This window comes from Cetorhinus maximus, chromosome 3 (assembly GCF_964194155.1).
Source record: "Cetorhinus maximus chromosome 3, sCetMax3.hap1.1, whole genome shotgun sequence".
Lineage (NCBI taxonomy): Eukaryota > Metazoa > Chordata > Chondrichthyes > Lamniformes > Cetorhinidae > Cetorhinus > Cetorhinus maximus.
The window spans coordinates 7,847,044-7,871,179 of record NC_135881.1 but is presented as its reverse complement, the minus strand read 5'-3'; the positions used below and the strand labels follow the sequence as shown (position 1 = coordinate 7,871,179).

Here is a 24,136-nt window from a genome sequence, read left to right as displayed (position 1 = left end):
GTTTGGTTTTCTTGTGAATTGTCCTGTTGAGTGCAAGACGAAAAGCATCAACAAAAAATGTCTCTCTTTTTCAGCCATACACATGTATTATTGATGTTCTCATCGCCCCACTATTTAAGAAGGGAGGAAGAGAAAAAACGGAACTACGGACCCGTCAGCCTTACGTCAGGAGTAGGGACAATGGTAGAATTTATTATAAAGGATGTGATAAATGGATACTTGGATAATAATGATCTGTTTGGGCATAGTCAGCATGGATTTATGAATGGGAAATCATGTTTGACAGCTTGGAGTTTTTTGAGGATGTTACTAACATTGTTGATAAAGGAGAGTTGATGGACGTAGTATACTTGGATTTTCAGAAGAGTTTTGATGAATTCCCCCACAGGAGGTTGATTAGCAAAATAAAGGCACATGGGATAGGAGGTAATATACTGGCATGGATTAAGGATTGACTAACAGGCAGAAAACAGAGTAGGAATAAATGGGTCATTCTCACATTGGAAGGCTGTGACTAGTGGGGTACCACAAGGATCAGTACTTGGGCCCCAGCTATTCACAATATATATCCATGATTTGGATGTGGGGATCAAATGTAATATTTCCAAGTTCGCGGATGATACAAAGCTAGACGGGAATGTGAGTTGTGAGGAAGATGTGAAGTGGAAACAGGAGGATTTGGACAGACTTAGTGAATGGACAAGAACATGGCAGTTGGAATATAATGTGGAAAAATGTGAGGTTATCCACTTTGGTAGAAGGAACAGCTGTGCAGAGTATTTCCTAAATGGTAAGAGATTAGAAAGTGTAGATGTATGAAGGGACCTGGGTGACCTTGTCCATAAGTCACTGAAAGCTAACATGCAGGTGCAGCAGGCAGTTAGGAAGGATAATGGAATGTTAGCCTGTATCGCAAGAGGATTTGAGTACAGGAGTAGTGAAGCCTTGATTCAAATGTATAAAAGCTTGGTTAGACCGCACCTGGAGTACTGTGTGCAGTTTTGGTCCCCTTACCTCAGGATATTATTGCCATAGAGGGAGTGCAACTAAGGTTCACCAGACTTGTTCCGGGGATGGTGGGACTGTCTTATGAAGAGTTTGGGGAAACTGGGCCTGTCTTCTCTAGAGTTTCGAAGAATGAGAGGTGACCTCATTGAAACCTACAAAATACTAAAGGAATAGACAGGGTAGATGCAAGTAAGGTGTTTCCCCAGGTAGTGGAGCCTAGAACCAGGGCACACAATTTCAAAATAAGGTGGAAGCCACTTAGGGCCGAGATGAGGAGAAATTTCTTTACTCAGAGGGTCGAGAGTCTTTGGAATTCTCTACCCCAGAGGGCCATGGAAGCTCAGTCATTGAGTGTGTTTTAGGTAGGGATTGATAGACAATAACGTAAAGGGTTATGGGGATAGTGTGGGTAAAAGGCATCGAAGTGTTTGATCAGCCATGATCGTATTACATGGCGGAGCAGGCTCGATGGGCTGAATGGCCTTCTCCTGTTTCCTATGTTCCAAGCAATTACTGATCACTTGCTGATTTTATTGTGAATTGTACGTCATAGCCCAAATAACTTCATTTTGTGTCGGTGTTACTGTTCTGAGACAGACTGGTAGTTTAATGGGGAGGTGCATCACATGGTGTGACACTAAAGCCAGTCAATGTGGCCCACATAACTCTCATATCATCTAACATAGGCAGCCTCACTAGCTGAAGATTTGAAGGGATGCTACAGCTGGTGCCTTTGGATTGGGGAGGAGGCTTAATCAGCTAAGGTTCTAAGTATCAAATGACCTTGTAAGTTTTTTATATTAAGAATCACACAGTACAGAAGGAGGCCATTCGGCCCATCATACCTGTGCTGGTGCTTTGGAAGAGCTATCCAATTAGTTCCCCCCCCACCCCCTCGATCCCTAGTGACCAACCAATCAGCACCCCTGGCTCAGCTGCAGGATGTCTTCCACTATCTAAGTCATAACTGCCAGGTTGGGTACTCGCCCACTGGTCCTTGACCTCTCCTGGGCACTATGGGCCCTTCAAAGGCAATGGAAGAGTGAGTTTCATAGTTGGAGAGATTATGCCTTTTGGCCTAGAGCCCACAACATGGTGCTTCACTTCTCCTTGTGGTGGTATTCCTCGCGTGCAACCCTTCCTTTCCAACCCTCAGCCCTCCAAAGAGCGGCAGGTGCTGTCACTCACCCTTGCAGAATGGAGAAGTTTGTTCAGCCTCTTGTGCCACTGCAGCCAAAGTTTTTCAGCAGAGGAAGCCGGCTGGAAAGCTGTACTTTGGAACAAGGGTATTAACTGGCTCAGAAGTCAACATGACTAGACGTCTACAAGCGAACCGAGATCTCGTAATAACTGCAACATCCTTGACATCTGACCACACCCACGAAACCAGCTAAGCCAAATCGGACACAACATTTAACAATCTGCTCCTCAAAAGACAAGCAGAGGACACTTAACTGCATATCCTTTTAACGTTTTTATTGAACTCTAACTTCCCTTATTTCTGATACCTGTGTATGTGTGAGACGTCATGTTTTTATTATTTTTTTCCTCTGGTTTAGTGGTTAGTAAATTAGCTCTTTCTTTGACTCAACCTTGATTGATTGGCTCCTTGGTGCTCACAGCTTAAATGCATCTTGATTTGCAAAAAGGCCCTCCCTTGTGAAAAAGAAACTCAAATCTTTTGCTGTGACCAATCGAGGAGGCTGAACAGAGGGGAGCCAGTTCACTGTTTCTCACCTGGTCATAACGCCTCGATCTTCAGCCTCCCTCCTCGCCTCTTTCCATGCCGTGCTACCTTTCCTCTGAGCTGATGGGCTGCCAGATGCTGCCCCTCAGATGCTGGACCACCTCCTCCTTCACTACCCAATTCCTCCTCCTCCTCGGCCACCAATTGGCCGGCAGTCCCGCTGCTTGGCCGCTAAGAGACAGGAGTTGGAATGCCGCACGCTTCCCACTACTGTCGACATGGCACTGCAGCGATAGGTGAATCCAGCCCATTGGAGGCCCAAAAGGTAAATTAACATTAGAAACTTCAGCTTGTGCACCTAGACTATCCTTTTTTTAAGAAGTTGCTTAAAATAGAAACTGTTGTGAGCAGTGAGAATTGTCAAGTCTCTGGTAAATAATTTGCAAATATGTGTATTGAATTTATGTATCAATAGAAAAATATGATAATTAGCCTAATTCTAAATTACTGACAAAATTGTAGAAAAAATGAAAGTTAAAGTCAGTTTTAAAACATTAAACGCGTAGAATTAAAACATTTTTTTTTGGCTATTCTTGTAGTAAAAAAAATTGCTTCTAATAGCACATTCAGAATAGTTTATTATCGTGGCTATATTCAAAAAATTAATGGAGGCTACCATAAAGCCTGTTCTTCAAACCGAAAATCATTATCTGTAACCGTGGTGTAGCTATTCCACACAACAGGTTTCCGAGCATGATGATGTTTACCATGAAAATAATTATTTGAAACAGTAAATCTTTTTATCCCCACAATAAAAAAGCTCTTAACTTTTCTTGACTTAATTGTTTAGGCTTTTCATGTCGATGTGACTCAACGAGTAAAGGTTGGGAGCGATAAATGAGATGTTTTAAAAAGCCTCCGGCAGCTCCAGAGCCACAGGTAAGACCCTCCAAAGCAGGCATAGAAATACTTCTTTAAACAATAACTTGTTATAATTTTTCAAATGAAGTTTTTTTTTGCAAATGTTTCTACAGAAACAGCTTTATTGTTTTCATGCTGAATAAGATAATTTTTTTTCCCAGAGCTTCTTCCCTTCCTCGATCACTGCCATCTCTCACAATTCTCTATGGCCATGGTGAGGATTGGCAGTACCCAGGACTTGCTCTTAAACCAGTTTTCCTTTTGAAGCTCACTTTCCATTCTTTTTGTCTTCTAATGACACTGATGCAAGCTGGGGGTTCAGATTGACCGGCGCTTTGTCCAGTGTTTAGTCTTCATACACTAGACTGATTAGCAAGCTTTTCAGTAATGGGGCAATCATCTGATGCATTCCAATTTGATTTCTTCTTTACATAGAAATAAAAACAAAAAAAAATATGCCTTTTTGAGGGAATCTGATGGGGAAACAAGTTTCCGGTGGGAGGGAGGGAAAACTAGTTCAAGTTAGGTTAGGTGTGGTGGGGTGGGGGATTGATCCTGGCTAATCGGCACCTGCCCTTTGTGGAGTGACTGAATGGATGGCAATGGAGATGGGATCGGACAGGATGATGAGGGCTTGAATGGGTGGTCAACAAATACATCACATATTTGGAATGGATTGGGACCAAAGCACAGTTTCCAATGTAAGCGAGCGAATCGCAGGCTGGAATTCTGCCCATCTTTTTATCCCCCCCCCAACCTGACTTTTGAGGTTGCTGAGCCCAAGTGTAGAGCCAGTACCACCAACCTAACTCAGGTCAGTTAAATCTGCAAAACCTCGTTGTGCGAAAGTGAGCAGCACGTGGGGCTGTGCACATCCCCACTCAGTCTTTGAGGCAGGTGCGTGACTGCAAGTTGCAAAAGACTGTTAATCAGCTTCTGGATAAATATGCCATTTTACACTTCTGCTTCTCCCAGTAGTTGCATAAAATCAAATGGCGCTTTTTTTTGTGTCTGTTTTCTCCTGCCGTGTAGAGACATATGAAAGACTGTGAGAATCCAGCGTATACAGCTGCTGGGAAATGGATCGATACAATGAGTTAAAACTTGTGCTGAAGAAGTGGGAGACTTCATTCTTTCAGGAACATGGACGGAAGCCAACTAAGGTAGGCGCTGAGCCCAAAATCCAGCTTTAACGGTTTGAAAATCCACTAGAAACTGTCTAAACTAGCACAGGCTACACAACTTCCAGTTGCCATCTTCACTGATGTTCAATGGCATTACCATCACTGAATCCCCCATTATCAACATCCTGGGGGCTTACCATTGACCAGAAACTGAACTGGACTAGCCATATAAATACTGTGGTTATAACAGCAGGTCAAAGGCTGGGAATCTCACCACCTGACTTCCCAAAGCCTGTCCACAGTCTACAAGGCACAAGTCAGGAGTGTGATGGAATACTCCCCATTCGCCTGGTTGAGTGCAGCTCCCACAACACTCAAGAAGCGCAACACCTTTAGGGAAGGAAATCTGCTGTCCTAGTCTGGTCCCATGTGACTCCAGACCCACAGCAATGTGGTTGACTCTTAAAATGCTTCCTGAACAAGGGCATTTAGTGATGGGCAATAAATGCTGGCCTAGCCAGTGATGCCCATATTGCATGAATGAATAAAAAAACATCCAGGACAAAGCAGCCCTTGATTGGCACCCCTTCCACAAACATTCACTCCATAAGACCATAAGACATAGGAGCAGAAATTAGGCCATTCGGCCCATTGGGTCTGCTCCGCCATTCAATTATGGCTGATAAGTTTTTCAACCTCATTCTCCCGCCTTCTCCCCGTAACCTTTGATCCCTTTACCAATCAAGAACCTATCTATCTCGGTCTTAAATACACTCAATGACCTGGCCTCCACAGCCTTCTGTGGCAATGAATTCCATAGATTCACCACTCTCTGGCTAAAGAAGTTTCTCCTCATCTCTGTTCTAAAAGGTCTTCCCTTTACTCTGAGGCTTTGCCCTTGGGTCATAGTCTCTACTACTAATGGAAACATCTTCCCCACGTCCATTCTCTCCAGGCCTTTCCGTATTCTGTAAGTTTCAATCAGATTCCCCCCCCCTCATCCTTCTAAACTCCATCGAGTATAGACCCAGAGTCCTCAAACGTTCCTCATATGTTAAGCCTTTCATTCCTGGGATCGTTCTCGTGAAGCTCCTCTGGACCCTCTCCAGGGCCAGCACATCCTTCCTGAGATACGGGGCCCAAAATTGCTCACAATATTCTAAATGTGGTCTGACCAGAGCCTTATAAAGCCTTAGCAGCACATCCCTGCTTTTATATTCTAGTCCTCTCAAAATAAATGCCAACATTGCATTTGCCTTCCTAACTACCGACTCAACCTGCAAGTTAACCTTAAGAGAATCCTGGACTAGGACTCCCAAGTTCCTTTGCACTCCAGATTTCTGAATTCTCTCCCCATTTAGAAAATAGTCTATGCCTCTATTCTTCCAACCAAAGTGCATGACCTCACACTTCCCCACATTGTATTCCATCTGCCACTACTTTGCCCATCTGCCACTACTTTGCCCATTCTCCTAACCTGTCCAAATCCTTCTGCAGCCTCCCCGCCTCCTCAATACTACCTGTCCCTCCACCTATCTTTGTATCATCTGCAAACTTAGCCAGGATGCCCTCAGTTCCTTCATCTAGATCATTAATGTATAAAGTGAAAAGTTGTGGTCCCAACACTGACCTCTGCGGAACTCCACTAGTCACCGGCCGCCATCCTGAGAAGGACCCCCTTATCCCCACTCACTGCCTCCTGCCAGACAGCCAATCTTCTATCCATGCTAGTACTTTGCCTCTAACACCATGGGCTCTTATCTTACTGAGCAGCCTCGTGTGCGGCACCTTGTCAAAGGCCTTCTGGAAGTCCAAGTAGATAACATCCATTGGCTCTCCTTTGTCTAACCTACTCGTTACCTCCTCAAAGAATTCTAACAGATTTGTCAGGCATGACCTCCCCTTGATGAAACCGTGCTGACTTTGCCCTATTTTATCACGCACTTCCAAGTATTCTGAAATCTCATCCTTAATAATGGACTCTTAAAATCTTACCAACGACTGAGGTCAGGCTAATCGGCCTGTAATTTCCCGTCTTTTGCCTCACTCCCTTCTTAAACACGGGGGTTACATTAGCGATTTTCCACTCCTCTGGGACCCTCCCCGACTCCAGTGACTCCCTCCATCACTGATGCACAGTAGCAACAGTATGTACCATCTACAAGATGCACTTCAGAAATTCACCAAGGCTCCTTCGACAGCACCTTCCAAACCCATGACCGCTACCATCTAGAAAGGCACGGGCAACAGACACATGGGAACATCACCACCTGGAAGTTCCCTCCAAGCCACTCACCATCCTGACTTGGAAAAATATTGCCCGTTCCTTCACTGTCGCTGGGTCAAAATCCTGGAACCCCCTCCCTAACAGCACTGTGGGTGTACCTACACCACATGGACTGCAGCGGTTCAAGAAGGCAGCTCACCATCACCTTCTCAAGGGCAATTAGGGATGGGCAATAAATGCTGACCTAGCCAACAATGCCCACATGAATGAATTTTTTGAAAAGCTGTCATCAAAAATAAACCGGCTGATAATGGAGCCTATAGGGACATTCAAAAAGAATTTGCATGGCCTTTCACATTCTTGCAACATCCCACAGTGCTTCACAACCAATGAAGTAGTGTTTTTTATAAATTGTATTCACTGTTTTATAGACAGGGGAAGGGCCTGTAAACAGTGTGTGAAAAGAATAACCAGATAAAATATGGGGCTTTTCATAGTACTTATTTATTGAGCAGCTGTATTTATGAGAATCAACACTGTTTTGAAACCTGTAAATGGCTAACCAGTTAATCAGTTTATGATAAACGTATGTTTTGCTGGTCTGGAGTATCTTCCAAGCAATTTAGAGCAATATCTTGCATTGGGGTATTATTCGATGAGACCAGTCAATAGAACCATAGATTAGGCCATTCGGCCCTTCAAGCCTGCTCTGCCGTTCAATATGACCATGGCTGATCCTCTATCTCAACACCATATTCCTGCTTTCTCTCCATTGCCCTTGATGCCCCTAATATCCAAAAAAATGATCAATTTCTTTCTTGAATATACTCAGTGACCCGGCCTCCGCAGCTTTCTGTGGTAGAGAATTCCACAGGTTGACCACCCTCTACGTGAAGAGATTTTTCCTCAGCTCGGTCCTAAGTGGCCTGCTCCCTATCCTGGGACTCTGGCTCTCAGGTCTTCGGGTATGAGGCAAATTACAGACTTTCCAGTATCAGAGTCACTTAGGAAAGTGATATGTTTCAAGGGTTGACTAAATACAGAGGAAGTAACTTCATGGGGGAAGAGTTGCTTATTTAAATTACCCTAATTCAATTTTCTTTAGGTGACAAATAACATTTGGATGATATTTTGGCCCCTCCAGCCCTTCTTTTCCACCTATCAGATTCCTGACTGCCATTCCAAATCGGATCGTCCTGATCCTGTTTATTAACTGGAACTCATGCGGTCATCACTTAAAGCTTGCCATAGTTTCTGATCCAACCTCAACTGCTTTTCCAGGTTTCCATAAATCTTGTAATGAAAATTTGCTGTCTGACTTTCTTCTTCTGAAACCCTTAGCACAGGACGTTTTCCCCTGGTCCTTCAATTCTATGCGTGAGCAATTTCCTGATCCACTTTTATCTGTCACTAAAGTTTAAAGGTTTTTCTCAAATACTTCTCCACAATAGCCTCCCCTCTTGAGGAGTGTGGTGTTCTTTCTTGGTAGATGATCCTTCTGCATAATCGGCCATCTTGAGTTTAGGAGTCAGTCCTGAAACTTCTTAAATAACACTCCATCATCCTGTGATATAGAGACCAAAACTGAGTGCATAACTCCACATTCAATCTTGCCAAAGCCAGGTACAGATTGCAAATTACTTTTGATTCTAAGTTACATCCTTACCTGCGCATCCTATTTGTCCTTTTAGACTGCACGTGCGCACTGAACTGACTGTTTTAGTGACTTGTTCATCAGATTCCCCGTATTGTTTGTGCTCTGTTACCTCGAGCACATTACTGTCGAATACGATTTCCACGTTTTTGTGTAAACATTTTACACTTATCTACATCACTGGGCACCGTAACCAACTTGGTGTCATCTGGAAATTTATAGACCATTCACAACATTTCAAACTGTGTGTATGATTGTTGGTGCAAAGGAAAAACGATGTGTGATGCTGCAGGGTGATGGATGTAGCTAACGCGGTGTACTGTGGCCATGGGTCATCAATTCTAAATCACGATTGTAAATTATAATCTTAGTTTTGTGGAGGGGTGTGTGATATGATCCTGCTTCAGTGTCTGTACAAAAATTTACTGTGCCTTAATTTCCTCCCCATTCAGGTGGATGTGGCCTGTGCTTCAGAGGAGACACAACGTAAGCAATGAATAAAAGGAATATGTGCTGTTTCCTTAATACAGGTTTTTGTTAGGAATGGATGGAGGGGGGAGAATAGATTGAATCCCTTTTTTCTTTGGAGACACGGGAGGGAGCACATGGCACATATCTAGTGAAAATGATGTCTGCATTATTTCTCCTTGCAGATTTTTCTGGTTCTCATGTCATTCTGACCTCTTGCTTTCAGTAACAAAAAACAAGAGTTCTCACTAATGTATCATGTTCAATAGCTTGAAGTTGGTGCTCAATAAAGTATAAGGCCTGACCCTGTAATTATTGGGCCACAAAGGGAAAGGAAGAGAGTTGAGAAGATCGAAGGGATGTTAAGGGAGGGAGGTTGTAAGGCAAAGAGAGAAATCCAGAGAGAAATCTAAAGTGTCTTAAAGAGCCACTAACGATGGTGGAGCGCAGGGCCTGGGGAAAGAAAAGTAGACCTAGTGTTCGAGGACTGGGGGGAGGGGGGTTGGTGTTCATGTGGGGCTAGATTACATCAGTGGGCTAGAGAAGGGCAAGATTATGGGAGTTGAAGAGCGGAACAATGATCTTAAGTTTGACTCTTCGACAAGGGAAGCTGTTGAAGCTTGGGTTGATAGGAATGTGGGCTTTTAGTGTGGCTGAAGACCATTTGGATGAGTTGGAGTTTGAATGGTAGAAGCAGCAACGTCAACAAGGAGAGTATTGGAGAAGTTGAACTGAGGTTATAACTCTGGGAGTGGTAGTTTTGGTAGTGGAAGGGGAGAGAGATGCGAGTGGGTGGAGAGGGCCAATGGAGCAAATCTGAAAGTAACCTGATGTCTCTCCTGACTACACAGAGGTTGCAGCTGGAGAAGTAGTGATTGAGGCTAGGAGTGTTTGAGGGAGATTCAGGTCTGGTGCATTAAACTGAAGAACATTTTGACTCTGATCATGCATGATCTTCCTCTGCTATGACCTTATCCAACCAGGAAAGTGAGGGAGTAGGTCCTAGACTTAGGTCAATGCTAAAAATGGTCAGTAGGAAATTCAAGAGAGCAGCTTGGCAAATAAATCTCATAACATTTCTATTCTTTCTCCCGCTGCCGCCTCTGTCTGCTTGGCTTGCAACCATGGTGATTTCAGTTTTCAACATGCAGGAGAATTGTGAGCACCAATTTACATATCTCCACATTGTTGTCAAGTATTTCCAGCTCCTGTCCTTTGCAGAAAGTGCTGACTCTTTATGTAGGGTTAGTTGCAATGATGCTGAGTACTGGCCAACCCTCGAGGACCGTTATTCAGCTGTGAGACGAGGCAGTGAATGTTGCTGGGCGGCTCAACTGTGGAGTTCATCCCAGCTGACCCTGATCTTGTTTTTATTTAACATCTATAAATGTACACTTCCAGCCAAGGCCATTGAATAATAATGGTTATCGGGAGTAAGAACACCCTCTCTTTATACTTCTCTTGTTCTTTATCCAGGGAATTTGAAGTAAGCTCTTGCATGTTGTCGCCACTGGGATTAAAATCACTTGCCCCTATAAAGGTCAAAGAATTGACCTCAGGATTTCCTGGTTTGCTTAGCTCATATATGCCACATGTTCATTCACCAACTTAACTGTCTTTCTACAAACCCTAACACAATACCTTGGGTTCCTTTGGTCTGAATTTTCTGACATGACTTGAGTTTGGCTTATGATTTTAATAATTGTAGTGTGCATATACGTAGGATCTAAACATCCATTCTCTCTTTCCTGACCGGACAATGGGTCAAGGACTGGAACTGTTGGCGCTGTAATACGTTTGAAATAAAAGAAAACCTGCTCTATCCTGTGTAAATGGTGGCTGTCTGATTGGATTGAACCTCTGAAGAAGGGTCATACGGACTTGAAATGTTAGCTTTGTTCTCCTCTCTCCACAGATGCTGTCGGACCTGCTGAGTTTTTCCCAACGTTTTCCGTTTTGTTGTTATTGATGTTGTAAACTAATTTCACAGTCACTGTATTGTAGATTAAACCACTTATACCCCAGTCTGTCCTGATAATTCATACTTTCTGAATTTTCAGAATTGTACAGAGAGTACCGAGCTATCAAGCAAAATAATGCAGAGAACAATCAAAGTGCCCATTCAGATTCTGGGAGGAAACCCTTGCTGAAAACTAGCCAAGATGAGGAGAAGGTGAGTCTATATTTCTGAATTATGTCTATTTTCTCTGTCTCTTTCCAGAATTTTTCTCCTGTTCAGAATTTTCCTAATAGAATCGGTTGCAGCGATGATCAAGATCTCTTTGTCTCCCAGTGACCAGATAGAGTGAGACAGAATATTGTGACGAAGTAGCAAGATGGGTTGTGACATCTGACCAAGACAAGCTGAAGTGAATTAATTGATCTTGCCTAATAATTGTAGTTTTCTACGAGTTCTGGTGTCCTGATTTTTTGGCTTTTATGCCTTTTTTTCATAAGGAGGGTTGAAACAATTTGTGTGCCTTTTCCAACTACATGTTGGGCCACAGATGCCTCAAATCACTTTAAAAGTTGATGGCAAACGACAACTAGTGGAGTGTCACAGGGATCAGTACTGGGGCCTCAATTACTTATGATCTATAGTAATGACTTTTAGATGAAGGGACTGACTATTGTAGCCAAATTTGCTGCTAATATGAAGATAGGTAGGAAAGCAAGTTGTGAGGAGGATATCCCTGCAAAGGGATGGGTTAAGTGAATGGACAAAGTTTTGTAGATGGAAAATAATGTGCGATTGTCCACTTTGGCAGGAAGAGAAGAAAAGCAGGATATTATTTAAATGGAGAGAGAGACTGTAGAATGCTGCAGTACAGAGGGATCTGGGTGACCTTACACATGAATTGCAATAAGTCAGCATGCAGGTACAGCAAGTAATTCGAAGACAGACTGAATGTTGGCCTTCATCACATGGGGAAATTAGTATAAAAGTAGGGAATTCTTGCTACAACTGTATAGGGCCTTGGTGAGACCGCACCTAGGGTACTGTATACAATTTTGGTCACATTACTTAAAGGACATAACTTGCATTGGGAGAATTTAGAACTAGAGGGCACAGTTTGAAGATTAGGGGTCTCCCATTCAAGATGGAGATGAGGAATTTCTTGTAAGGGTCATGAGACTTTGGAATTCCCCTCCAGAGAGAGCAGTGGAGGCTGTGTCCTTGAATACATTCAAGGCTGAGTTAGATTTTTGATTGACAGGGGAGTCAAGGATTATAGGGGACAGACAAGAAAGTGCAGTTAAGGCCACAATCAGATCATCCATGATCTTACTGAATGGTGGAACAGGCTCAATGGGCTGAATGGCCTAGTCCAATTTATAATATGAAAGCAGTTCAGAGAAAGTTCACTAATTTTTGAGATGAGGTGTTTGGCTTATGAAGAAAAGTTGGACCTATACTCATTGCAGTTTAGAAGAATGATAGGGGATCTTATTGAAACATAAGATTCTGAGGTGGTTTGACAGGGTAGAGCTGGGAGGACTTTTCCTCTCCTGGGGGAATCTAGGACTAGAGGGGGGCACAGTTTAAAAATAAGGGGTCTGCCATATAAGGTGGAGATGAGGAGGAATTTCTCTTGAGGGTCGTTAATCTGTGGAAATCTCTTCCCCAGAAATCAGCAGAGGCTGGGTCATTGAATATATTCAAGGCTGAGTTAGATTTTTGATGACAAGGAAGTTGAGGGTTAATGGGAGATCAGGCAGGAATGTAGATGTGGAGTCCACGATCAGATCAGCCATGATCTTATTGAATGGTGGAGCAGGCTCAAGGGGCCGAATGGCCTACTCCTACCCCTGCTCCTGTTTCTCAGTTTCTCTCTATCTAGCCCATCAACTCCTTTAGTTATGTGTCTACATAAGAACAACGTGAAAACGCCATAAGGACATAGTTGCTCTAGTAGGGAGATTGAGAACCATGGGGAAAAGTTTTAAAATCAGAGCCTGGCCATTCAAGAGTACTGACAGGAAGCATTTTACACACACGGTAATGAAATTCTAACTAGTAAGAACCAAATAGGTATTGAATAAATCACCATGAGATCTCCTCCATCTGTTGCATGGCAACTTTTTCACTTGACTGCCTGATGCGTGAATCAAATCTTAATAACGAAGGTTCACAGTTTATAAAATCTTGGTTAAGACATGACTTATAACCTTAAAACTGGGTATTACAGTGGTAACAGACTGAAAATGTCCTGTGACTGGTTGGCCGATTTGCCTGTTGATGAATGTTTTTCCGACTAGCTATTGGTCATCTTGTGAGACAGGCTTTTAGCTGAGTTGGGAACCTAGTTTAGAAACAAATATGATCACCGATTTCTGTTTCCAGACTCCTGAAAGTGATATTTGGGGATCGCATCTTAATCGTCAGAAGAGAAACGTTGAGGCGCTCACGTTGAAGGAGCACAGTGCCCTCAGAGCATCTGCCCTGTACTATGGAATGAAATTAAAGGAGAAACTTGGAACATCAGGAAAGGCAAGTGTTGTTTCCTTTTCTTCATCTCACCGTCCATCCCCACCCAACTTGAAGGTGTTGACTTTTTGCTTGGGTGTGATTCCGAGGCCCCAGTCTCCTGGCCTTACCTTACCTTACCTCACCTCACCGGTCATTATCTAAGCCTCAATAGTAAATGTTGGGAGTCCAAACCCAGCTTTGTTTTAATGTCTACACTTGCGCTGGGTCAAAATCCCGGAACTTCCTCCCTAACAGCACTGTGTGTGTACCTACACCACAAGGACTGCAGTGGTTCAAGAAGGCAACTCACCATCACCTTCTCGAGGGCAATTAGGGATGGGCAATAAATGCTGACCTGGCCAGCGACGCCCACATCCCTTGAATTAATTAAAAAAAACTTCTGTTGTGCGTTACTGGGTAGCTACTGGGGGCATCTCATGGCACACAGCCTGCCCGACTAAAGAGGGTACCTACTTCAGTCACAGTTGTTCTGTGACTGTCTCTGTAGAACACATTGGTGACGGATGCTGTGTTTGCCTGGTAGCATGGCTGATACCAGAGCCCCTGAGTAAAGAATTAAAGAGAATGTTAGAAAATCTACCTTTATGAGGAGGGTGATTGGAATTTTCTGTCACAAACCGATGCTGAAACAGAGTCCAAAAATTCTTTTAAAGGGGAATTAAATAGCTGTTCAAGAAAGAGGAACATCGGGGGTTAGGGAGGGAAGAAGAATGGCATTAGAGTTCAGTGACTTATGCGGAAGAGAAACACTATAGATTTAATGGGCCATTCAGCCTGTTTCTGTCTTGTAACTTCTATGAATAGTGGAAGTGTAACAACTGTTATGACATGGCAGGTGGTAATTGCCGGGCTGACCAAATCCCAGAGGGAAACTTGGCCAAGCTATCACAAGAAGTTACAATTCATATTTTTATTACAAGATCATATGTGTACTGAAGTTAGAAGTAAAGATTTCACTACCACCTTTGACGATTTTAAATATTAAATTAAAATATTTATTCACAAAAATGAAAACTTAAAAACACAAGGCTACAGTTACACAGTTAAATTTAATCTTACAATATTTTCCAAAAGATTTCTTCTTAGACACTCACATAACCCCCTATTTCCAGGCAACCATCCCTATAGATTTTTAATCTATAAATCATCCAGTAATATTACCCCAAGGCACCCACTGTTGCTATGAGAGGTATTTCACAAGGTCCTCTCTCTCTTTTGCTCAACTATGGAAATCCAAGGCTTATAACAAAGCCTTGCTTTTTGGACCAACCAGACACTTCTCTGAGGTGGCCAGAAGCTGCTTTCACAGGACTGTGCTCACACAGTTCCCTCTTCAAAATTTCATGTGGTTACACCCACATACAGCTTTCATTCTTTCCTTAAATAAACTTTTCCCCTTTAATCTTTAAACCCATTGTTCTTAACTGTCTTTTGAAAGTTACCTTTCCCAGAATCTAAAATCTATCTTCTTGTCTTTATGGCTACCACTTTCAGGAAAAATAAACTTAATAACTTTGCTTTACTTATGACCTTTGCCAAAACTTTGCTTTTTCTCTCTTTTTGAAATTCAGTAGCTAAAAATTCACTCCTCGTTTATCTCCTAATGCAAATTCCTATTTGTGCTGTATCTACTGGCATCCCAGCTTAGCTCACTCATTTCCACTTCAAAAATGCTTGCTTTACACCTAACCCTTTGATGATTTAAACCTTGTAGCCTGGCTGTCTTCAGTCTAATTAAATTGGTCGTCCACATACAGTGTACACACAGCCCCTACAAGCCTGCTTCACAGTATCCCACAGTGATATTGTAAAAAATGATATTCTCTTTACACAATGCTGGGTATAGGGAGCTGCAACATCAGTGAGTTTTATTTTTAAAAGATACTTTATAGTCTTAGCTTGGTTTGTAAATGTTTTGAACTTAAGATTAGAGCAAAAACAGTGTGCATTTTTTTGTTTTGAAAGGAAAGGCCAATTTCTCTCCGTAAATCATTGACTCCAAGGAGACCACGTGTGTCCAAAGAGAGTAAGGACGGGGAAGTCAGCCAAGTTACTGGAACAAACCCTGTCACCTACAAACCTTCTGAAGATTTGCATCCTGCAACCAAAGAGTCTCATGATGGGGCTGACCAACTGGAATTTCCGCACCCAACCATAAAGGGTATTTCTCCATCTAAAGTGCTCCGAGCCCAGGCGTGGACTCCTCGATCTGTAAATAAATTACAACAGTTGCAGCAGAGTTTGGCGAGAAGACTATCCTCGATTGATCATGGCTGGTTGGACAGATGCCAGGAGAGGATACAGCCCAATGCTGAGTTGCGTGTTTCAGGCAGAAGTTCACCCCTAGCCACTGGGACAAATGGTGGGACGTATGATTTTGATTCTGATCGTAGGAAAGTTTCACCTGAAGGGAAGCCTCTGTCTTTCAATGACTCTACATCACAAGCCAATGACAAACCTCTCAGCTTAAATGACACTACACAGGTGACCAGTGAGAAGCCTCTGCACCAAAGTGACTTCTTTCCAACAGTCAATAAAAGGTCTTGTCAAGTGAGTAGGACTTCTCCCTCAGCTGATGATACACCGTCAATGTTTGGTGATGTCTCTTTAAAGGCTGAATTTGATCCATTAGTTTCCACTAATAATGTAACCAATCCTGAAAAACCTGCAGAATTGGAGAATGATTATTTCCAGGACGCTCATACTTGCAAAAAGAAACTTAGTACGGTGAAAATACAAAATGTAGCAAAAAGTAGACCGGAGTGCCAATTAAACACCAATTCATTGACCACAGAAGAGAGAAGTTCCTATGTCCAAGATTCTTCACAGGAGATATGTGAGGAAGCAGAGTTTAATGGGATAAAGGCTGATTGCGAACACACTTTTGAAGTGCGGAATCGTGGGAAAGGGTCACGAAATGTAAAGACAAGCAGCAAAAAGAGACAGAGAAAATTGACAGCAGACGCGGAGAGTGCTGAAGCTTGTGAAGACCTCGAAGGCAACGCTAAAAAACGTAGCAAGGCGACAAAACCTTCAGGCACGACCTCGGCTCAGAAAGGGAAGAAGAAGCAGCGGACTCCCAAAGCTGATTCCGAATCTGTGGGAGACGAGAGCAGTCAGGCTGTGAATAAAGACGAAGGGAAACCAAAACCTGAGGTGCCAAGGGAGAATCTCTATGGCGATGTGGAAGAAGAGAGCCTCATTTCAGAGACTCAAAAGAGAAGTGCAGTGAGGTACGCACAGACACTGACCCAACTGTCAGATGCCAGATATGTGGGAAAGATATACTCAACTTTGCTTTCTATTTTTTTTTTGTAAACCTTTATTAGAAACATAGAAAATAGGAGCAAGAGTAGGTAATTCAGCCTCCAACCCTGATCCTCTATCTCAATGCCATACTCCTCTCTCCCCATACCCCTTGAGAGTCTAGAAATCTATCTATTTCCTCCTTAACTATATATTCAGTGACTTGGCCTCCACAGCCTTCTGATTGGTGGGGGGGTGGGGTCTAGAACAGTCACAGTCTCAGGATACGGGGTAGGCCTTTTAAGACTGAGATGAGAACTACTTCAGAGGGTGGTGAACTTGTGGAATTCTCTGCCACAGAAGGCTGTTGAGGCCAAGTCACTGAATATATTTAAGGAGGAAATAGATTTCTGGACTCTAAAGGCGTCAAGAGGTATGGGGAGAGAGCGGGAGTGTGGTATTAATTAACCACGATCATATTGAATGACGAAGCAGGCTTAAAGGGCCGAATGGCCTACTCCTATTTTCTATGTGGAGAATTCCATAGGTTCACCACCCTCTGAGTGAAGAGGTTTCTCCTCATCTCAGTCCTAAATGGCCTACCCCGTATCCTGAGACTGTGACCCCTTGTTCTAAACCTCCAGCCAGAGGAAACATCATCATCCCTGCATCCAGTCTGTTCTTCCCTGTCAGACTTTTCTATGTTTCAATGAGATCCCCTCTCATTCTCCTAAACCCCAGTGAATACAGGCCTGATCGGCCCAATCTCTCCTCACACAACAATCCCGCCATCCCAGGAATCAGTCTGGTGAACCCTTCGCTGCACGCCCTCTATGGCAAGTACATCCTTTCTTAAGTAAGGAGACCAAAACTGGACACAATACTCCAGGTGTGGTTTCACCAAGGCCCTGTACAGCTGCAGTAAGACATCTTTGCTCCTGTACTCAAGTCCCCTCACAGTGAAGGCCAGCATACCATTTGCTGCTGCACCTGCAGGCTTGCTTTGTAACTGGTGTACAAGGACACCCAGGTCCCTTTGTACATTAATATTCCCAATCTATCACTATTTAAATAATACTCTGCCATTTTGTTTTTCCTACCAAAGTGGATAACTTCACACTTAGCCACATTATACAGCATCTGCCATGTATTTGCCCACTCACTCAACCTGTCTAAATCGCCTTGAAGCCTCAACCCCAATATCAACTCTCAATCCCAGCAAGTTCCGTGTTGTCAGCAAACTTGGAAATATTACATTTGGTTCCCTAATCCAAATTGTTGATATATATTGTGAATAGCAGGGGACCAAGCATTGATTCCTGCAGTACCCCACTAGTCACCGTCTGCCACTCTGAAAAAGACCCATTTATGCCTCTGTTTCCTGTCTCCTAACCAATTCTCAATCCATGCCAGTATATTACCCCCAATCCCATGTGCTTTAATTTTACACACTAACCTCTTATGTGAGACTTTATCAAAAGCTTTCTGAAAATCCACTGGTTCTCCCTTATCCATTCTGTTAGTTACGTCTTGAAAATACTCCAGTAGGTTTGTCAAACAATGGTTTCCCTTTCATAAATCTATGTTGACTTTGTCTAATCCCGTTGATATTTTCTAAGTGTCCTGTTATCACATCCTTTATAGTAGACTCTAGCATTTTCCCTACTACTGATGTTAGGCTAACCGGTCTGTAATTCCCTGTTTTCCCCCCTCCCTCCTTTTTTAAACGGTGGGGTTACATTTACCAGAACAAAATCCTACACTGGTTGTCGTTTTGTGATCTCTACTACTAGGCCAAACAGTGAGATGGAGCCACTTGTCCTGCTGCAGTTGAGGGAAATGATACTCCATCGAAGGATGGAGAATGATTTTTGAATGTGATCTTCCAGGCTGCCTCTTCAATGCTTTATTTTCCACATTGCTCATGTAGGCTTTGTGAATCATGTTTCTTTAATCCTAACCTGCGCAGCACGTGAGCTGCTAGAGATCATAATCGATAAGTGGATATGATTACAACTCTCGATGCGAACATTAACTTTGTGAATGCTGAATCCATTATAACACTCACCCTAACTTACTGCTTCAATCACTCCCAGTTACTTGGATTGTTATGAATAATAAGTGAACAATATCAGGCAGGCTTTTTGTCAGGTTTGTAACGCAAGTTAGTTATCTGTACAGACACTGCTCATTCACTTCATATCATTTACAAATGATCCTAAGACATTAATTAATAACTGATGTACAAGCCTACTGAGGGAAAAAAGGTTTTGGTTGATGACTAGTGTTTTGGTGTAGTCGGATTGCACCCCGGCTGTTTTGATCAGTCTTCCCTGACGTTTTGTCTTTGCTTATAATCTGTTTTAAGAGTTGCACCATCTAAGAAGGATGGAAACTTTGTGAGGATCAACCTGAAGAAGAAATCGCATGTGAAAGGTGGGGTGTTAAGAGGAGCATATCTTCGCAAACAGGTACTGGGTTTGAGTGGACTTTTGCTGCAGAACCTGTTTGTCGTGACATTTCTTTTGGTGAATGTTGAAGTGGCAACTTTTCCCTTTTGTGGTGATAAGTCTTTACTGATATGGAAATTCGGAAACGATGCAAATTATGTTCTAAATTTTTGTTCTGCCTCGCTAGACTCTAACTAATATTTGGAATGCTGCAGGTTTGCAGTACTTGAAAGATGTTTGTAAAATGGGCAAAGACATAATTGTTGACATCCTCCAACAGCGATGTGATCTATCTGGGGGGAAAAGACACTACTTTTGAGTTATGTGAATGTTGCCTGAAATTTAGCCAATCACATCACTGCAATGTTTCACTTGGTGACTTAATTAACAGGAAACATCCGCCTGTTTGTCAGTGTCGAGCATGTTGTGTTCTCCTGTCGTTCGCTAATGTACATCTTTCTGATTGTGTGCATTTCCAAAGGCCTGGAAGCAGAAATTACAAATGAAAGGGGAACGCTTTGGTGGCGGTGGTGGTGGTGGCCGATTCAACCGGAATGGAGACACGTGTTTCCGCTGTGGAGCAACAGGTCACTGGGCCAAGAACTGCAGGGGTCAAGGTGAGTGGACACGTAGCCATAAAATTCTTCTGGAGATTGGACATAACTCTTTCTTTTTTAAAAACACACAGGTGATATTTACAGTGATGAGGAGAGGCCACAGCTGGCAGCCTAACCAGCCGGTGGGAACTCAAGCGAGTGGCAGATGTTCGCAGTCAGGGACCTGTGGGCATGTTTCGCCTGTTGGGCAAGTTGATACTGTCGCTCCCACTCAGGCGTCTGGCAGGTTGTCGGTCCTGATAACACGATTGGACCCAATCTGCACATTTAAGATGGGATCTGTGTCCTTCCTGCCAGTGTCCCTCTAGCTTGCTCAAAAGAGCAGCTTCTTATGGGGTGATCACTTCACTCACTTCCCCAATTTCTGCGAGGTGGGAACTGTTAAAATTGGGACCAAAGTTACTGGATCAAGGTCGCCTGTGAATAAACGTTACTGATTGTCCCTGCATTCTGACGCTTGTTATATTTCATGTATCGGTTGTTGCCATGAGGCCAATTGCGGTGACTGATTGTAGTGCAGGTTAGATGGATGCCTCCCTAGGGTGACAGGGTAGATGCTGAGAGCAACTAGACACAGCTTAAAAATAAGTGCCCATTTAAGACGGGGGATGAGGAGAAGTTTTTTGAGGGTCGTGAGTCTGTGAAACTCTTATTTCCCAGAGAGTGGTACAGGCAGAGTCGTTGAATACTTTTAAGGCTGAGTTAGATTGACTCCCTCGTCAGTCAACAATCTAAGGGTATAGGGGGTGAGAAGGGAAGTGGGGTTGAGGCCACAATCAGATCAGCCATGATCTTGTTGAATGATGGAGCAGGCTCCAGGCACTGAATGCCCTACTCCTGCCCTTAATTATGTGTTTATATGACAACCTAATGGCCTCCTAATGTGAATTTACTAGCAATCTGCACACCATTTTACCTGTGCCTGTTGGAGATGGGTTGAGAGTGGCTAAGCTTGTGTCTGCTGGAACCGATGAAGCAAATGAAAAACTTAAGCTGTAATTGAATTAGAGATGTGTAATCTCAGGTCTTCAGCAGCTACTTCCTCGTACATAGATTACATATATGAGATGACCTGCAAAGCAGATATGTTTTGTTTTGATTAGGGGTAGGGTGGTGAGAGTAAGGACGCTGTTTAGCAACTAGACAAGGAAGCAGTTTGTGCCTGTACGTCTTTTTTCCCTTTTGAATAATGGGTAGGTGAGTGTTTCTCACGCTGTTGCAGCTTGTCAGTAAGGGAAAGGTGGTAGAACATGTTGCAAACACATGTCCTAGTTGCAGTCTATTTTTCATACATGCAGTTCCAATTCTGTGGTTTACAGTCTGAGGTGGAATATAGACACAAACAGCCACTGGAACCCAACTTGAAACATTCAAATATTAAGTTACAGAAAACTGAAGATCTAGGAAGAAGTCATTACACTTGGTCCATAAACTGTGGGATGGATTGTTCCTCTGACCGTGTGTTAGTCCCCTCTGGTTTTCCCCACCCAGGGGCCAGTATGGTGTAGTAGTAATGCCACTGAACTAGTAATCCAGAGGCTCAGGATAATGCTCTGGGGACATGGGTTCAAATCCCAGCATTGAATAATAAATGTGGAATTGAAAGCTAGTCTCAGTAATGGTGACCATTACAACTATCATCGATTGTTGTAAAAACCCATCTGACTCACTAGTGTCCTTTAGGGAAGGAAATCTGCCATCCTTACCTGGTCTGGTCTACATGTGACTCCAGACCCACAGCAATGTGGTTGACTCTTAACTGCCCTCTGAAATGGTCGAACTCAGTTCAAGGGCAGTTAGGGATGGGCAACATATGCTGGCCTTGTCAGTGATGCCCACACCCCACGGGAAAATGAAGATTCAGGTGATGATAACATCTATTATCTTCAGAGGAACTCTCCTTGGAATAGTGTCCATCCAAAATTGGGGACAGACTATTGACGATAATGGCCAGTATCTTCAGAGCCTCCTGACTACTATCCAAAAGTATTAATTAACAGGCCTTCAGTCTCAATATTCCTCCTTGCTGACCCTGAACTAATAGAAGAAAAAAAAAGTACCTGTTTGGAGGTTGCTGGAAGCAGTGTTTACAGATCCTCCAATCTGAGGGGACTGGACATAACTTGTAAAATCATATAATGGAATCATTGCAGGCTGAACATTGCAGCCATTCTGTGTCCGTGTCTGTTTTCTGCCAGTGTGATTCGCCTAGTCCCACCGCCCCTTCCCTGCCTTTTTCCGATAGCACTTCTATTTTCCTTTCTTCAGATAATTATCCAATTCCCTTTTGAAAGCCTCAAGTGAATCTGTTGCACCACACTCAGTGCATTCCAGATCCTAATCGCTCGCCGTGCATTCCAGATCCTAATCGCTCGCCGTGCATTCCAGATCCTAATCACTCGCCGTGCATTCCAGATCCTAATCTCTCGCAGTGCATTCCAGATCCTAATCACTCGCCGTGCATTCCAGATCCTAATCACTCGCCGTGCATTCCAGATCCTAATCTCTCGCAGTGCATTCCAGATCCTAATCACTCGCCGTGCATTCCGGATCCTAATCGCTCGCCGTGCATTCCGGATCCTAATCGCTCGCCGGGCTTTCCGGATCCTAATCGCTCGCCGGGCTTTCCGGATCCTAATCGCTTGCCGGGCTTTCCGGATCCTAATCGCTCGCAGGGCTTTCCGGATCCTAATCGCTCGCCGGGCTTTCCGGATCCTAATCGCTCGCCTGGCTTTCCGGATCCTAATCGCTCGCCGGGCTTTCCGGATCCTAATCGCTCGCTGTGTAAAAGTTTCTCCTCATGCTATGGTTGATTCTTTTGCCAATCACCTTCAATCAATTTCCTCTGGGTTCTCGACCCTTCCACTAATGGAAACGGTTTCTCACTATCTACTCTGCCCAGATCCCTCATGATTTTGAACACCTCTATCAAATTATCTCTTAATCTTCTCTTCTCTGAGGAATACAGCTCAATCTGTCCTTGTAACTGAAGTGCCTTATTCCTGGAACAGTCCTCAAAATCTTTTCTGCACCTTCTGAGGTGCAAAAGTTATGGAGCAGTTAAAATGGGGGACTTCTATTATCCAAGTATAGACTAGGGCAGTAGTAGATAGTGTAAAGGGCAGAGAGGGGCAAGAGTTCCTAGAGTGTGTTCAGGAGAATTTTCTACAGTGTGTTCAGTCCAGTGAGAAAGGAGGCACTGCTAGACCCGGTGACAAGGCACCAGGACCAGATGAGATGCATCCAAGGATACCGAGGAAAGTGAGAGTGGAAATTGCAGAGGCACTGGCCATAACTCTTCTGTCTGTCTTAGACTCAGAGATGGTCCCAGAGAACTGGAGAATTGCAAACATTTATACTTTCGTTCAAAAAAAGGGTGTAAGGATAAGCCCAGCAACTACAGGCCAGTCAGTTTAACTTCACTGATGGTAAAACTTTTAGTAACTATAATTCGGGACAGAATTAATAGTCACATGGACAGATGCAGGTTAATTATGGAGAGCCAGCATGGGTTTCTTAAGGGAAAATAGCGTTCAACTAACTTGCTGGAGTTTTTTGAAGAGGTAACCGAGAGGGTTGATGAGGACAATGCTGTTAATGTGATGTACATGGATTTACAAAAGGCATTTGATAGAGTGCCGCACAACAGACTTGAGAAAAGTTATAACTCATGAAATAAAAGGGACAGTAAGAACATGGATAGAAAATTGGCCGAGTGACAGGAAACACAGAGTAAAGGTTAATGAATGTTTCTCGGGCTGGAGGAAGGTTTGTGGTGGAGTTCCCCAGGGATTGGAATTGTTACCCTTGCTTTTCTCGATGTATATTAATGACCTAGACCTTGTTGAAATTGTGGCCTGTACACCATTTGCGGATGATATAAAACTTGGAAGCATTGTAAACTGTGAGGAGGACAGCGTAGAGCTTCAAAAGGACATAGAGAAGTTGGTGGAGTGGGTGGATCGGTGGCAGATAAAGTTCAATGTGGAGAAATGTTAGGTGATACATTTTGGCAGGAAGAACATGGAGAGACAGTATAAAATAAAGGGTACAATTCTGAAGAGGGGCTCAGGAGCAGAGGGTCCTGGGTGTGTATGTGCATAAGTTATTTGAAGGTGGCAGAACAGGATTGAGAAAGCAGTTAATAAAGCACATAGTATCCTAGTCTTTATTAATAGGAGCATGGAGTACAAGAGCAAGGAGGAATGTTGAACTTGTATAAGACAGTAGTCAGACATCAGC

The 24,136-nt window shown here is 43.4% G+C and overlaps 1 protein-coding gene across 2 annotated transcripts in view; it reads left to right on the top strand.

Annotated features, from left to right (window-relative positions):
• The window catches only part of recql4 (RecQ helicase-like 4), a 74,321-nt gene that overhangs the window by 7,341 nt on the left and 42,844 nt on the right, over nucleotides 1–24,136 (top strand). The window contains exons 2-9 of one of the 2 annotated variants that reach the window (XM_078536259.1): nucleotides 3,546–3,634; nucleotides 4,649–4,779; nucleotides 9,074–9,107; nucleotides 11,150–11,262; nucleotides 13,435–13,581; nucleotides 15,547–16,814; nucleotides 19,196–19,298; nucleotides 19,759–19,894. In XM_078536259.1, coding sequence (XP_078392385.1) covers nucleotides 4,696–4,779; nucleotides 9,074–9,107; nucleotides 11,150–11,262; nucleotides 13,435–13,581; nucleotides 15,547–16,814; nucleotides 19,196–19,298; nucleotides 19,759–19,894 — 1,885 coding nt within the window. In that variant the 5' untranslated portion in view covers nucleotides 3,546–3,634; nucleotides 4,649–4,695. The other variant, XM_078536265.1, reaches the window with a different exon arrangement.